This window comes from Eretmochelys imbricata, chromosome 4 (genome assembly GCF_965152235.1).
Source record: "Eretmochelys imbricata isolate rEreImb1 chromosome 4, rEreImb1.hap1, whole genome shotgun sequence".
Lineage (NCBI taxonomy): Eukaryota > Metazoa > Chordata > Testudines > Cheloniidae > Eretmochelys > Eretmochelys imbricata.
The window spans coordinates 19,932,685-19,948,249 of record NC_135575.1 but is presented as its reverse complement, the minus strand read 5'-3'; the positions used below and the strand labels follow the sequence as shown (position 1 = coordinate 19,948,249).

The window sequence follows — 15,565 nt, the reverse complement described above, 5'->3', positions numbered from 1 at the left end:
ACTTGGGTTTTCAACTGAACAAAATTTGTCATGAAGTGTCTGCTTTCCACCAAAAATTTCAAAAAGATTTTTGAAATATTGAACACCACAGAACTGCAAATTATTCAGTTTTCAGCCAAAAACTGATACATTTCAACAAACACTTAAAATATTGAAATTGAAATAACACCACCGTGCCTCTTGGGAGTTGTAGTTCAGATGCCTGATGGCTCCCATTCTCCTCTGTAGGATGGGCTGTACGGCCAGATTATATCTCCCATAATGCACCATAGCCAGGGATTCCTGTGATGTATCCCCTCCCCAAGGGGGCAGAAAGTGTTACATCAAGGAAATGGAAGTTGTAGTCTGGCTAGAGAGCTTGGTCTACAGAGGAGAATGGGAACACCCCAACTACCACTCCCATGTGGGTCCATTTTGAATCAAAATGTTTCTTTTTTTGATATTTTGTCAAAAAGTCAATATTTTCCATGGGGTGGGGGTGGGGGAACAACTATTCCTGACCAGCTCTAGTATTTTGTTGGTTTAGCGTATGGTCACTTGATATCCTGCTAGAGAGTCTGTGGAAACACACAAGCTTTTCCCTGCCACCCTGTGCACTTCCATATAGCTGTCACTAAATTCATTTATTATTCTAACATACGTCTGCAGCCTTAATTATTTTTACTTCAAGGAGAACAGTGGGATATAAATATGTTTGTGAAAGACGTTCCAGCTGCAATATTGCTGTACTACTTAGATGCAGGAAATTATGACTAAAATGGCTGCCTGGCTTGCTTTTATTATGGAACAATATTAGCATGTCCAGACTGCTGGTGACCTTTCCCTAAGACAGCTATTTTGGATTAGGGGACAGTGTCTATGAAAAATAAACATTGGCCAAAACTTTTTTTCATGACAAATGAACATTTTGGGAGGATATTTCTTTAAATTTTTGTTGCTTTTTTTTTATTTGAATGGAAAATTTCCTTTCCTTTGTTTTTCAACCCAAAATGCAAGTTTGTATGAACAAAAAAAATTAATTTCAAAATTTCCTATGAATTTTTAAAAATCTGAATAGCAATATTTTTCCACAAAAAAATGTACTTTTGATCAAAACCCATTTTACAGTGAATTTTTTTTTGTGAAAAAGTTTTCAACCAGCTCTTAATTTTTTACTATAGAGAGGTCATTTGTGACCCAACAGTCAGTCTAAGGAATCAGGTTGCAGAGTAACAGCCATGTTAGTCTGTATTTGCAAAAAGAAAAGGAAATTATTATTATTATTATTTGAGCATAATAAATTGGTTAGTCTCTAAGGTGCCACAAGTACTCCTTTTCTAAGGAATCAGACAATCAGAGTGTGCTTTTACTAGGAAAAAAGATGCGTTCTTAACCCAAGCTAACTAAGACTAGGTTAAATCATAGCAAAGATAAGCCTGTTTGTAGTTTTCACATGAATTGGTAGGTGCGGTAAGACTGTGGGAGAGCTGGGGATTTACCTGGACCTGCTAACTCATGTACAAACAGCCTGTCTTCAGTAGGATTTTACCTTCTCTTAACTAACTCAAGAACACGCTTCCTTTCCTATTGAAGAAAAAGCTGAGATGGCACAGAAGTGAGAGTCTAGAATCAGAAACTATGAAAATGAAATGCTAGAGGTAGCACTGCCAAGTATGACAGAACTCTTTTTATTTATTTATTTTATTTTTAAATTACACACACTCAGAGCCTGGGGATGTCTTATTGTGTAATGACGCACTATAAGTGGAGATATTCTTTTGGGTTGTCATTTACTTATTTAATTTTTCCCCCTCTGTTGGAATGTGTTGACTGTTTCAGTAGATGCTTTATATACACCTGTGAAATGCTCGTTTGCCTCAAAACTCAGGTTATTTAGCACCATTACGGTTATTTAGCACCATTACTTGCCAGCCACTTTCCTGGACAGTCACAACCCTAAAAGGTTTTAAACAATTTGCTGGAGTGTGATCCACTGGGCAGAACGAAGAGCCATATCCTCCCTGTGTGATATCCTTGAACATGGGTATTTAATGATAATTGCTTTGTGATTAAGAATACATTGTCATGTAGTCCTGATATACAATCCCATCTGGTGGGTAAACTGTTGAACTGAAGGTTTTATAAACTTAGATGGATTTAGAAATCTGGCTCAAAAGCTTTCAGGGCTACAAGTTTTTTGTTGTTGTCCGCAATACTCTTAATATCTCAGAGTACACAGAATATTTTTAGTTGCTGGAGTGTGCAGAGGACTAGTCATCCTTGGTAACAAAAATGTAATGGAGCTGTTTAAAAAATTATAGTTTGAGTCTGAGACAAGTTCTGCTGTCAAATATTATTAACAATCATTTAGATTGCAGCGGCACTTACAGGCCAACCAAACTGGACTCCATGGTGCCTGGGTGCTTACAAACATATCAGAAATGTCCGTCCTTGACCAAAAGAACTTACAGCCTTAAAGGCAAGACAGGTGAATGAAAGAAACAACTAGAAGTGATGAATAGGGTAACAAAAATGTCAGTATGTTTTAGCACAGACTAGTTGGGTGCACAATTCTTATCAAATCAGCAGTGATCACAACTCAGCATTTGCTTAACTTTTGGTATCGTTCCTGTATGTGTTCTGGCAGATGACTTTTAAGAAGGGACTTGACAAAGTAAATGTACTTATGAAACTCCCAAGGCTTGGACTTGTGCATTAGGGGCTTCTGAATTTGGCCCTGTAGATTTAACCTTCTAAAACACACAATGACATTCTCAAGCAGTGCTGTTCAATTACTATGTATGTGAACTATCTAGTTCTGCAGAAGGTGGTTGATCTACTTTGCATGGAAAGATACAATGCCTGGTCAGTTTGCTGAGGGAGAATTCATCAAGGCAGCAGTTGTAAGTCTCTGATTACCAGACATCTACATATTCTAACATGAAACAAATAGAGGTTATCTCTGCATGGACCTCTAAAAGCATTCAAGGTGTGGTGTGTAAGAACAGAACCCAAGTGATATGCTGAATTTTTGGGGGGATTTCCACCAAAAAGAATGCCTTTTTCAATCACACTCCTTAAGTATTTTCCTTTGTTAGACCTTTACAGCTGAGATAGAATAGATCCCTAGTGAGATGGAACATGCAGCAACCATGTGCTCAAGGAGGTGGAGATAAGCAGTAGGAGGCCCCTATCCATCAGTGTTCTAATTGTGGAATGTGTTCGGCACACTTATGGCAAACCAGGTTTTTTTACTTTCCAGCCAGCAGTTGAATTGTGTAGTTATTGATTTCCCGTCAAACTGTCAGTTAGGGCAGCTGAGATAATGGCAAATTAACATTCATTCACCAACATCAGTGCTGGGCTTTTAAACAAGAACACATCAGACAGGGACTCGAGGCAATCATTACCGTTGTGCTTGGGTTTAAACGATTTGTAGTAGCCAGTGATTATGATAATGACTTTTGATCATCTCTGAATTTGCCCCTTGTGTTCATTCCATCAGCCTGTATTATGTATTAATGTAGACTTTGTTTGCAATGAATATATACAGGTACATACTGGTCACAGAGAATTGACTAATGAAAGGAAAAGATGTGGGGAGTGACATGTTGAAAGCATCTTGGCGAAAGTGAGTAGTGTGAATTGAAAAAGACATCCATTACAATTGCAATTCACACAAAGCTGTCGATGGCAAAGAAGTTCTAATCCCCTCTCTCCTGGTCATTATTTTTCTTATAGTGAAAGAGGAACAGATCCTCAGCTGATATAATTTGCATAACTACAGTGAAGTCAGTTTATACCAGCTGAGAATCTAATGCTCTTACTCTTTCCTATCATTACATTTTCACTCCATACTGTGGGTGAAATCCTGGCTCTACTGAAGTCAGTAGCAAAACTCACATGGTCTTCAGTGGGCACAGGATTTCACCCAATGTTTTCACCAAAAATTGGTTCTCTAAAATGATACGATGGGCCTCCATTTTTATCCTCTCATGGATTCTAGGTCATTCCCCCGCCCCCTTCAGTTTACAGTTGAGATAATTTTCTAACTGATGACCAAAAACTCAAGCTGAGACTAGAAAATCAGTCTGAGATCTTTCTACATACCTTCCATGATCACCAGTAATAGATTATGGAGCCTGACAATTGTGCTGTTGATGCCTGATGTGGAGCAGAATCCAGCTCATATGCCCACAGCTGTATAGAGCTAAAGGGATTGGAAGGAAAGATGCTTTGTGCCAGTAAAGTGAGCAGGTATGACTCAGACCCACAGGAATGACCTATATTGACTAAGAAGGTGCCATTTTTATACAGTTACCTTTCTAGCTATAGCTGCAGATTAAACACCTACTAGGAAAACATTTTAAAAGTCCGTACCTCCTGTGCATGCTGTTATGAGCTGTGTGGTTTGTTTCCTTGAACTGGCTATGTTCTGTCGCTAGCTACGCCAATAATGTTCGCTATCACTTTTCTTCCTGACATCTTAGCCCTGGTCTACAATGGGGGGAGGGGGTGTCAATCTAAGTTACGCAACTTCAGCTACATGAATAACGTAGCTGAAGTTGACGTACTTAGACCTACTCACTGTGGTGTCTTCACGAGGGTGAGTCGACTGCTGCCATTCCCCTGTCGACTCCGCCTGCGCCTCTTGCAGCGGTGGAGTACAGGAGTCGACGGGAGAGTGCTCGGGCGTCGATTTATCGCGTCTAGATAGATGTGATAAATTGACCCCCCCCCCGCTGGATCGATTGCTGCCCGCCAGTCCGGCGGGTAGTGTGGACATACCCTTAGTCTTTTTGGCAGTGTCTCTGGGTAGTTGTTATAATATCACATTCATGCCCATTGCGCTAGGCGCTATACAAACATATAGTTTGAGACAGTCCCTGTCCCAAAGAGCTGAGAGTCTAAATAGACATGACAGACAAAGGGGGAGCTAAAGAAAAGAAACAAAGGGGGAACTGATAAAGAGAGATCCAGTGATTTCCCAGAGTCACACAGGAAGTCTACAGCTGAGCTAGGAATGGAACTCAAATCTGCTGAGCCCTCCCCCCACCCCAAAGTCTTAAGCAGAGGACCATCTGTCCTCATGCATAAAGGAGAATGTAAAACAGAACTGAGTCATGTGGATTTATTTTGGTTGTGCCTATGTCTCCATTCTGAAAGGCCATTTATTGATGCGAGGTAGTCCTTACTCCACTAAGTGGTCTGACTGAACTCGCTCGTTTTGACCCTCATTGGCTAAATGACTTGAAAAATGTGTACAAACAAATATGTTAATGAACTGCTGTTTTTTCTGGCCACTAAAAGAGTGAGCTGCATAGTGCAGTGTGATTAATATGGAGGAACTCTTCTGAGACAGAGGCTAAAATTTTCAAGCTGGGTTGCCTGAAGTTAGGCAACTAAATAAAAGTGGTCTGATTTTCAAAGGTGCTGAGTATCTCCACTTCTTATTGACTTCAGTGGAATTTGCGGGTAGTCAGCACTACTCAAAATCAGGTATTTAAGGTGTCTAATTTTGGATTATGAGCCTAATTTTAGACAACTGAGTTTGAAATTTTGGGCCTGAGATTTTCCTAGCTAAAGGTGACTGCAGTTGGCTGGTGACTGCCAACTGTTTTCACTGAATATTCACTGTGTTCAGTCTCTTCTGCTGCAGCAAGAGCTTCTTAGTCTAGTCAGATTTCAGAACTATTCATTCTACCAAAGCTCAATCACCAGTGGAATTCTGAGGCAATGGGTGAGGGCCATAGTACAGGTAACTTTTATTGATCTGCTGAAGGCCTTTGATTCAGTCAGCCATATATTTCTCCTCCAAAACTCAAGGATAGTGCATCCATAATGGTTTGGAAGTAACCTAAGAAATCATAACCTGCTTTCCAAAAGCAAAGTGAGCTCTGATCCAAGAACATTTCAAATGGGGGGATCTCAGAGATTTGATCTGGGGCATCCGATAGTTTCTATTTTGGTTTGTAATAATCCAGCATATTGTTTTCACTTCTGTACAGATGTGTGCTGCTGATCCAGTTTTGTATTACAGTGCACTTTCCTTGTTGCAAGTTACCAGCAGTATTCAGTTAGATTATGCTGGAAGATGGGTCTTCTCCAGTGAACTGATTTTAAATTAATTCAGAACCCAAACCATGATGTTTGGTTCACTTCCCAGAGGACAAAAATGGTCCGCCTCATCAGTGATTAAGCAAGCAGCTAATGGGCTAGTTTAAGCATCTTGGAATCTTCCCTTATTATGCCAGCATTATGTTGTCTCCAAGGTTGGGACCATCATAAAGTGAAAAGAGAGTTAGTTTGCCAGAAAATAGATTGGCCAGCAATATCTATCACCCATCTTGGACTGTGGGGCATTGATTGTAGTGTTCACAGTGGTGCTATCAACAGAGGCTACAAGTATTATATTATTTTGAAATGTGATTGTCTCAGGTAATCAGTTTAGTTACTGATGCATAACAGAAGTTCCCTCCCAGTTACTGTACATAATTTATAATTCTGCTGCCAGAATGCTATGTGCTTATGCAGTTACACACTTCCCTGAACTCTGATGGGTTCTGGCTCTCTGATTTTCATGACTATACGAACTCAGCCGAACAGTGTGTATATTCCCGTACCTTAATGGTTGACCGTCATTAACCAATCGGATCTCAGGGATTTGCATAATTATTGTATAGTTAATGAGAAATACTGTTGTGTGAATATACAGATCTCTGTGCTCCGGCTTCTATAACACTTCTGTTTTGTTTAGCTCCTTTATTAAGGGCTATCAAACTGTTCGAGAGTAGAAAGATGCTGCCTCAGCATCAGCTGAAGCAGAAAACTCCAAAATGGAGAGAAAAAAGAAATGAGAGAACGCCAAAAGCCCAGAAAAGGAGTGTCCAACTGTGGAAAATAAATATAAAAGATGAATTTCTCTCCTTCCTCCCATCTCACTGTCCATCCCTCTTACCAGAAGGGAAAGAGAGTAGGGATCCTCTCAGATGAACTCAGTTTGACTACATGGCCTGGTTGCACCAATGAATTCAAGTTGATGCAGTGCAAACAGACTGCAGTTCTTCTGGGGAGGAAAGCCTTTCTGACCTGGAAGGACAGGAGAGGTGGAGAAAGGTGATAGGTGGAAGAGAAATTAATTAAAAATAAATTCAGGGTTAAGATAGGGATGATATTGTCTTTTAAATTTCAGGTTGAGACGGGTGGGTTTTCAGAGATGGTTACTTCTCCGGGTAGACCTCTGAATAGCAGTCAGATGTTTAAATTCTGATTTAAATTCAGTTCCCAAACTTGGCCAGTGTTGAATTAATCACCTGGGTGCTGTTCCAAAGCACACTGGGAATCTTTTCACTGACTTCACTGCTCTTTGGATCAGCCTGTTAGAAACTAATTGCCAGCTAACCAGAAGATTTTCTATCACTGGCTGAAATTTACCATCAAAACTGTGTTTTTCTGAAATGTTGTCTGCTTCTGTGGGAAAACGTGTACTTTTTGGTGCCCTTTCCTTCAGGGCCGGCTCTAGGATTTTTGCCACCCCAAGCAAAAAAATTTCTGGTCGCCCCTGCTTTTTTTTGTGCCCCCCCGGCTCCGCCCCTTCCCAACCCCTTCCCCAAATCCCTGGCCCCACCTCCTCCCCCGGGCGTGCCGCATTCCCCCCCCCCCATTGCTTCCTGCAGCTTCCCCCCCTCCCCACAACCCCCCGCCCTAGCTCACCTCCGCTCCGCCTGCTCCCCTGAACACGCCGCCGCTCTGCTTCTCCCCCATCCCTCTCAGGCAAGGGAGAGGCAGCGTGTTCAGGGGAGCAGGCGGAGCGGAGGTGAGCGAGTGCGGGGGGGAGCGCAGGAAGTAATGGGGCGGGGGGTAGAGGAACCGCTCCCCGCCCCAGCTCACCTCCGCTCCATCACTGCCGCCCAGGGCTGCCCGGGGAGGGGGTGGGGGGCAAGTGGGGCAATTTGCCCCAGGCCCTGGGCCCCTCAGGGGCCCCCATGACAGGTTTCGGCGACACTTGGGCATCACAGGGGCGGCGGGGGCACATTTCTAGGGGCGGCATGGCCGGCGCCGGAATGCTGCCCCTAGAAATGTGCCACCCCAAACACCTGCTTGTTTTGCTGGTCCCTAGAGCCGGCCTTGCTTTCCTTCCCTGCTCCCATCCCTCCTCCAAAATCTGGCCAGAATTTTTTGATATTCAAATTTCCACTGAAAATGGAAAATTTTCCACAGGGGGAAAAATTGCTCTCTTTTTTTTTTTTATTTTTTTAAACCAGTTCTATCAATTAACTCAAGTTAGCTAGCGCATTTGTATTGCTACCCAAAAAGTCACAAATATTTGTTACAGGACATAGACGTTGATGGTTCTTATATTTTGGTACAAATGTTTGTGTGATGCTCAACTAGCATGTGGAAAATGTTTGCCAAGTAACTGGTTAGCCATTTATTAACTGAAGGTAAAGTTATGGTATCGACAAACCATTAGAAATTAAGAGCTCTTCCAGGTGCTATTACCAATTAGGAAGCATTGAAAGTGGGAGAAACATTCAGCTGATAGTTCAGGAGTTGGAGGTGGTTAGTTTCTAGCCCCTCTAAGCTAAACGTTTCTTCAAACAGTTCAAATACTATGGAGATTTTTTTTAAAAAAATAATTTTTAAATTTCAGTTGATTTCTGTTCCATAGGCTAAACCAGGGTTAGTCATTTTTTTTTGTCAAGGTCCAAATTTCTTGGTCAAGATATACTCGAGGTCCAGACTCCAGAGAAAATAATAATAAAAAATAAACAATAATGTTGATAACAAGTAAATAAAAAGATTCAATGGCATCTGGTGGTCTGGATTTGGCCTGTGACCTGCCTATTGACTGTCCCTTGTCTAACCTATCTCTTGAAACTCATAAATTTCTAGCTCATCTCAACTGAGCAAATATTATGTCTTGATTAGGTGAGCTATTAGATATGTTTAGCATTCAGTGAAGATATAAATAGATATGATTTTTCCATGGTTTTCATTTTATCACATGAGCTTTCCCTTTAATTACCGGAGTGCTCCAAATCTTCATTAACTAAATAGGATGCAGAAGATGATCATTAGTTTAGAATATAAATCCTGCTGGCACATTTAAATGCTTTTCACTTGACTAATTGAAATCTCCAGTATTCACAAATCCCTGGAAAGCATTAGAATTTTATCATTTATACAGGGAGTATGATTTTAGACAATGTTTTTTGAGTATATTATTCTACAGTGATAATTATTCCCATTTGGCCTGTAAAGAAATTTGACCTGGTATGAGTAGGAATAAAGATGATTATTTAAACACTCGCAAAAAGTTTCTAGTGCGTTTTGTGGAAGGCCCTGATGGTCAGAATCGAGACAAAACACAGTCTGAGACACATTAGATCTCCCTTGCTTTGTGGAGTTGCCATACCCTGCCACTACAAGTTATTTCACAAGAGAATTTTATGCTCTGTAATAGGTCCCTGGTTCATGTCCCATCGTGCCCCAATGAACAAGAAGTTGTTGGCATTGGTATAATGTTAAGAAGCCCAGCAGGCATAGAGCGAAGACATGGGAAATGATGACCAGACTTTCAACCCTCCTCAACTTTCAGGGAGGTTTTATCATTCATCAAAACTTCTTGGCCCTTCCTCAATCTGATGGTATATCTGTCTGAAGACTTGGATATGAGCTGCAATCACCCCTAACATCAATAACACCCGTTGTAGGGCTTCATTTTAAAATTCAGAATTCCTTAAACTTTATAACTTGATTGCAGACTAACCTCAGAGGGTGAAAATAACCCCCGTGCAGAGAGCCAGAACATGGTAGAGGCACCCTCAGACTCATAACTGGGCTTAAATGTGACTTTAAAATTTCTACAGTTCTGCATGTAAAATGATTTGTATGCACAAGTACTGCAGTCACTGATTTGTAGTTTCCATCTAACTGCTTTTTAACATTTTTTATCTGGGAATTACAGGATGGTATTTCCATCAAAAAGAACAAACTCTCTAGGGGTTTGAAAGTGTTCTGGTTCCCTAGAAATGCTCTTTAATTTATTATATGAGTGTTAGGGACTGTGGTGAGAAGGAGGATTGCTGGGTAATTAAGGCAGTGGACTGGGAATCAATAGATCTGCTTTCAGTTCCCAGCTCAATCACAGACTACCTGTGTGACCTTGAGCGAGTCACTTAATTGTTCTGTGCCTCAATTCCCCACCTTCTGTTTGTATGTTTTATCAATTTCTCCTACCCTTTGTCTGTCTTCCCTAGAAAATGTTGCTCTTCAGGGAAGGGATTGTTTCTTACTCTGTGTATATTTGTTCCGTGCCTAGCGCAATGGGGCACAATTGTTGACAGAGTCCTTTAGATGTTAATATTAAACAAATAATAAGTGATTAGTGAAATATGCAATTAGGGTTTTTAAGTGCCTCAGGACACTAGCACAAGCAATAATAAGCTTGGGCTTCTCATCAGTTCTGTTTTTTATTGTGTCCATCAAAAACAGCTTTGTATATATGTCAGCAAAAGTGAGCTACAGGGATGTTTCCCACTACATTTCTCCCTCGAAAAGCATTTTGGGTCTGCATGCACTAGATAGGGTAGATTCTTAATCTAAACCTCAGCAGGTCAAGGCATTAGCAGTCAGCACAGTAGAGGGGAGAGCTCTGTGTTTGCCATGCAGTGAATATGACACTTAACTATTTAGTCTGGGTTAACAGATTTTTCACACTCTGTTTTTCAGACCACAACTTTCAGCACCTTGGCCAATGAGAAGTCCTTATCTGACCGCAAATGGGTAAGCTAACCATTCAGCTTTACAGCTCCTCCTTAGGATGCTACAGGGCTTCCGAGCTCCAGAGCATCTAGCAAAAGACGTGGCCGTCTTATTGAGAGCAGGCAGCTGCTATAATTAAATAATACATTACAAAGCAGTGGAAACTTGACAGGCTGTGGTTCAAACAAAGGTAAACTCCCTTTCATTTTGTCTTTAGTGTATGTGGAAAGGCTCTTTCCAAATTTCTCATTGTGTCACAGCTTCTATTTTAGAGGATTAGAGAAAATGTCAATGAGAAAAAATTTGGAGGTCTCTGTGCAATTTAATATTTGCTCTCAATTAGGTTTTTGGTAAAGTGATCTGGAATTTATTATTTTAAAAGCACAATGACAAAATGTTGATTTTGGAGGTGGGTAGTGGACACGAATCAATCTTTTTGCATCAAAACCTGCTTGCGATTCACCATGGTAATTTTTTTAAAGCACTCTGCCTGCTTAGCTAAAGAGTTCCTGGTATATTAATTAGCATTTATTGGAAAAAGATCCAGTAACAATAAGATATGTCTACACTGCATCTGGGAGTGAGCCTCCCAGCCCAGGTCTACAGACTCATGCTGGTGTAGATGTTGCTTTGATGTTCTAGGCCTGAGAGCCCAAGCTTCAGCCAGAGCTGCAACATCTGCATAGCTATTGTTCGCATGCTAGCTTGAGCCCCTCTAACACAAATCTGTGGGCCCAGGCTGGGAGGCTTGTAGACATACCTCATATAGTTTCCGAACACCCATGCTGTCTAACAGCTTCTTGGGCTGCAGAGTCCTATGATCTCTTTCATCTGCCATTTGATCTGAAGTTTAACTAGCTATTAACTAGCCACTCTCAATAACTTGAACAAATTTTTGATATCTACTGATAAGGAAAACCCAGGTGTGGAAGCAGCTCACCCATTTGTAAAAGCTGCCTGCTTCTTCTTAAAGCTTCGTAAAAACTCTGCCTTGCTGATGTCCTGTCACTCCTGGTATTACGGGAAAAATTGGCAGCAAGGAATGCTTCTCACAGTAGCAAATCTTGCTAATACCATTACTGGAATTTTCATTCGACTTATATAGATACAAATGAAGTATTAATAATGGGTATAAATTGCTCCTCAAGCCCTTTCTGGATACCCGTCTCTTCACTTGACTGTCCAGTTGGTATGTTTGCCATCTGTTTGAAAGACTCTAGTTTATAATCCTCAGCCATATAAAAAGATCTGTCATCTTAAGGAAAAAAGGGGATTTTAGTGCAGGTGAAATGTTGAATTCCTCAGCTTATCCAACCTTCAGGCACAGGCTTCTCCACACTGCCCTGCCAACATGCCCCAGTATTGACCCAGAGAGACCAGTTGTAATTATGAGAGGATAGTTCAGGATCTTGGCCAGCTCCACATCTGGTATAAATCCATGTAGCTCCATTGACATCAGTGGTCCTATCCCAGTTTTCACCAGCTGAGGATCTGGACCTTGATGCCTATTCAGTTATTGCTCTTCTCTCTATTGTGACTGTCCGCTATGGTGTCCTGGGCAAATGCTAGTATGAGTAATTATAGTCTAAATTATCCCCATACTTTCAGTGTGCTTCAGTATTCCTCAAATAATCAGATCTCCCTGTCTGGCTTCTGTTGCATTTCCTGGTGACAGAGCATCCTATTAAGTGAATTTCAAAGACAACGTACAGTAATGACAGCCAGAGAAATCAATAAGTGAGGAGACCATATTAATTTTGTTGTTTCAGGGAACATTTGCATTTTTCTGCTTTATTATAAAACATAAGGACACAGCAAAAGTGCTATTTATAAATTCCCGTTATGAATTGTTCTACACTCATCTGTCTTACTGTTTTTCAGTCCCTGCCGTTCACTGTTGCTGGGGAAAAACAAACTGCATGGGATGGAACCATCCTAAATAAGGCCCTGATTCAGCAAACCACTGAATGTGGTTAAGGTCCACTGAGGTCAATGGAGCTTAAGGACATGCTGGAAGTTAAGCATTTGCTTCAGTAATGATGAATGTAAGCAGGTGCTTCAAGTTGAACACTTGCTTCATTACTCTGCTGAATCAGGGTCAAATCCCATCCCTGTTAAACGGAATTATTATTTAGTAATTGGAAATTTGTTCACTGTGCCAAAATGTATAGATTTTATTTAAATATAGTAAAACAGAAAGCACTCAATCAGCCTTCCACTCTGAGATTATATGAGAGAAAATCCATACCTCCTACAGTATCTTCCCAGGGCCAGACAAAATTTGTACAGTATTTGATATTCTATATGACAGAGTGGTGCTAAAAGCACCATATAGCGATGAGTAAAGAGAAATAATGTGTTCTGGTCTAGGCTACCCAGCAGTTTGATGAAGTTGGGTGATCTGTACAGTGCTGTTTATGAAATGTTTTCCTAGAATTTCCATAAAATCTGCATGGCTATTTTATGTATTTGATCTAAACCTTGGCTCCGGCTCTCCCCTGTCTAGCAGGTATGTCAAGGACAGACACGTTTGCACAAGACGGTGCCACATCCCCTGTTAGCCTGTTGCATGTATTGTTCATTTTAGATTTACAAGGAGGATGTTTCACTCACAGAGATGGGGTTACCTTCATTCGGGAAAAGAGATTATTGGAAATGCACAGTATAATGGAACAATGGAAGTATCAGCTGTTTCATCATTTCCTGAGGAGTACTGCTTGTCTGATTAAATACGTCTCCAAACAATGACGTTAATGGATGGGTATTTACTTAACATTCTATAGGTTTGATATTTGACAGGAGGTATCGTACAAGTGTTAATTCTGAATTCCAAGAGGATATGTTTCAGGAATGGCCTCTAGAAATATTTGTCTAACTGCAGATGATGATATATATATTGGCTTAGATTGCAGTCTTGCAAAGCAGGTCAGGGAGGCTATTTTCACTTAGTGGAATATAGGGGGTCTTGTGAAATGACTCCACTAAATCATTTGGTGACCAATCAAGTTAACAAAGAAATAAGTGAAGTGGCGTCTAATTTAGATAGTATTTTAGAGCTGATGGCAGATTTACAGACCTGATAATTGAGAGAAGTACTATATAACTATCTATGTCTATCTATAGCTATCTCAAGAGCTTATATATAGAGCTGGCTGACGCTTTTTGGAAAAACATTTTTTTCACTGAAAAATTCAGGCAACGGAGGCATTTCATGAAATCATGCTGAAATGATTCCCCCGCCCCCAGTTTGGCCAGTGAACTGAAAAATCACCCACCTCTGCCTGTATGACCCACATTACCGCCACAGTTGAATGCCTCACAGTCTTTAATGTATTTATCTTTACAACACTTCTGTGAGATAAGGAAATGTTACTATCCCCATTTTACAGATGGGGAACTGAGGCACAAACTAAGGCCAAGATCCACAAAGGTATTTCAAATTATTGAAGCCTGAATAAGTTTCAACCCAATTTTGCAGTCTAAAGAGCATTGGAACTTTTGTGTGCCTCTCTGAACCCGGTCTCTAAGCTATCAGAAGTCTGCACATGTGGGTGCCACTTTTCAAGACATGCACGCAGCATCCACTGGACAAATGATCTTATAACCCTTATAACCTGAAAATGCAACTGCTGCAGTACTTGCAACCCCAAATGTTCAGTCTGCTCCCCCAAAAGAATGAGAGTGACTTTAAAAGTAATCAGATTTTTAAAAACAAAAGATTCTAGGTTCATTTTATTTATCTTCTGTTTTTTGAGCCATTACCATGTGTTCCAATTAAATTTTCCAGCTTTTGTCTCAACGAGGAGGCCTAGAAATTTCTTTAGTCTTAAATAAAAGCAGAGATTCTCACATAATCTCTTGTGCTTAGCTTCTTAAATCAAATCATCAGATATTACAAGACTGTCGAAAAAGTAATAGGAATTGGCAACACTGCGAGTGCATGCTGATCACTAAGGTTGAAAGCTTGTCAATGATTTTTTTTTTCCAAAAAAATCCTAGACCTGATGACCATCCAGGGCTGGGTTTCGTAAGGACCGTGACCAAAGATCCCTTGGTTTTTGCGGAAGACCCAAAGTCCGTTCACAGCTGTAAGGGACAGTGCCATCCGGGCCACTGCTGGTGGCAGCGGGACTACTGCTGCAAGCTCCCTCCCTCCTGGCTGCCTGCAGCTAAGCCAACTTCTTGACTGAGCAACTAGCATGACTTCTGGCCATAAGGAAAGGCCACACGGTCTAGTGGACTAAGCAACGGGGACCTGAGTCTCCATCTTCACCAGGATCTGACGCTTCGTGTGTGATGGCTGGCTCAGGGAAAGTGGGCTATTCATGGAAGGGAGGGTGCCAACTTTGTATGTGATAGGCCTGAAGATGATCTCTGCATATGCACTCACCTAGCTCGTTGTCAGTGTCACCCAGCATAGCTGTCCAGTGGCTCCTTGGATTGACCAATCTGCTGAGCTTTTCAAAAATTAGGAGTAAACACTGTGCTCTATAAAACTGACAGGGATAGGACCCAAATCAGGGACATGCTTGCCAGTCTGGGATACATGGATACCCTACTTATGGATAAACTGCTGAGATTGTGGTTGTCATTCACATTAATGCAGAGTGGGATGTCACCATGGCACACACATTAGTTGTTTTGTTTTGGGTAAGTGAGGCAGGAGTCATTCTTTTTCTTTGGGAGGGGCTTGGTGGCAAAATGTTCCAAAGGCCTAACAAAAGACATCAAGGGCTGACCCAATATGGCCAACTCTCACAATGTTATTGTGGGTCTCGTGATATTTTATGTTTCTCTTAAAGCAATAACTCCTGGAGTC

The 15,565-nt window shown here is 41.1% G+C and overlaps 1 protein-coding gene across 1 annotated transcript in view; it reads left to right on the top strand.

Annotated features, from left to right (window-relative positions):
• RASGEF1B (RasGEF domain family member 1B) overlaps nt 1-15,565 on the top strand; it is a 337,356-nt gene that overhangs the window by 92,332 nt on the left and 229,459 nt on the right. Inside the window, exon 3 of the mRNA XM_077814361.1 lies at nt 10,714-10,767. Within this exon, the coding sequence (XP_077670487.1) occupies nt 10,714-10,767 (54 nt within the window). The remainder of the gene's footprint in view (nt 1-10,713; nt 10,768-15,565) is intronic.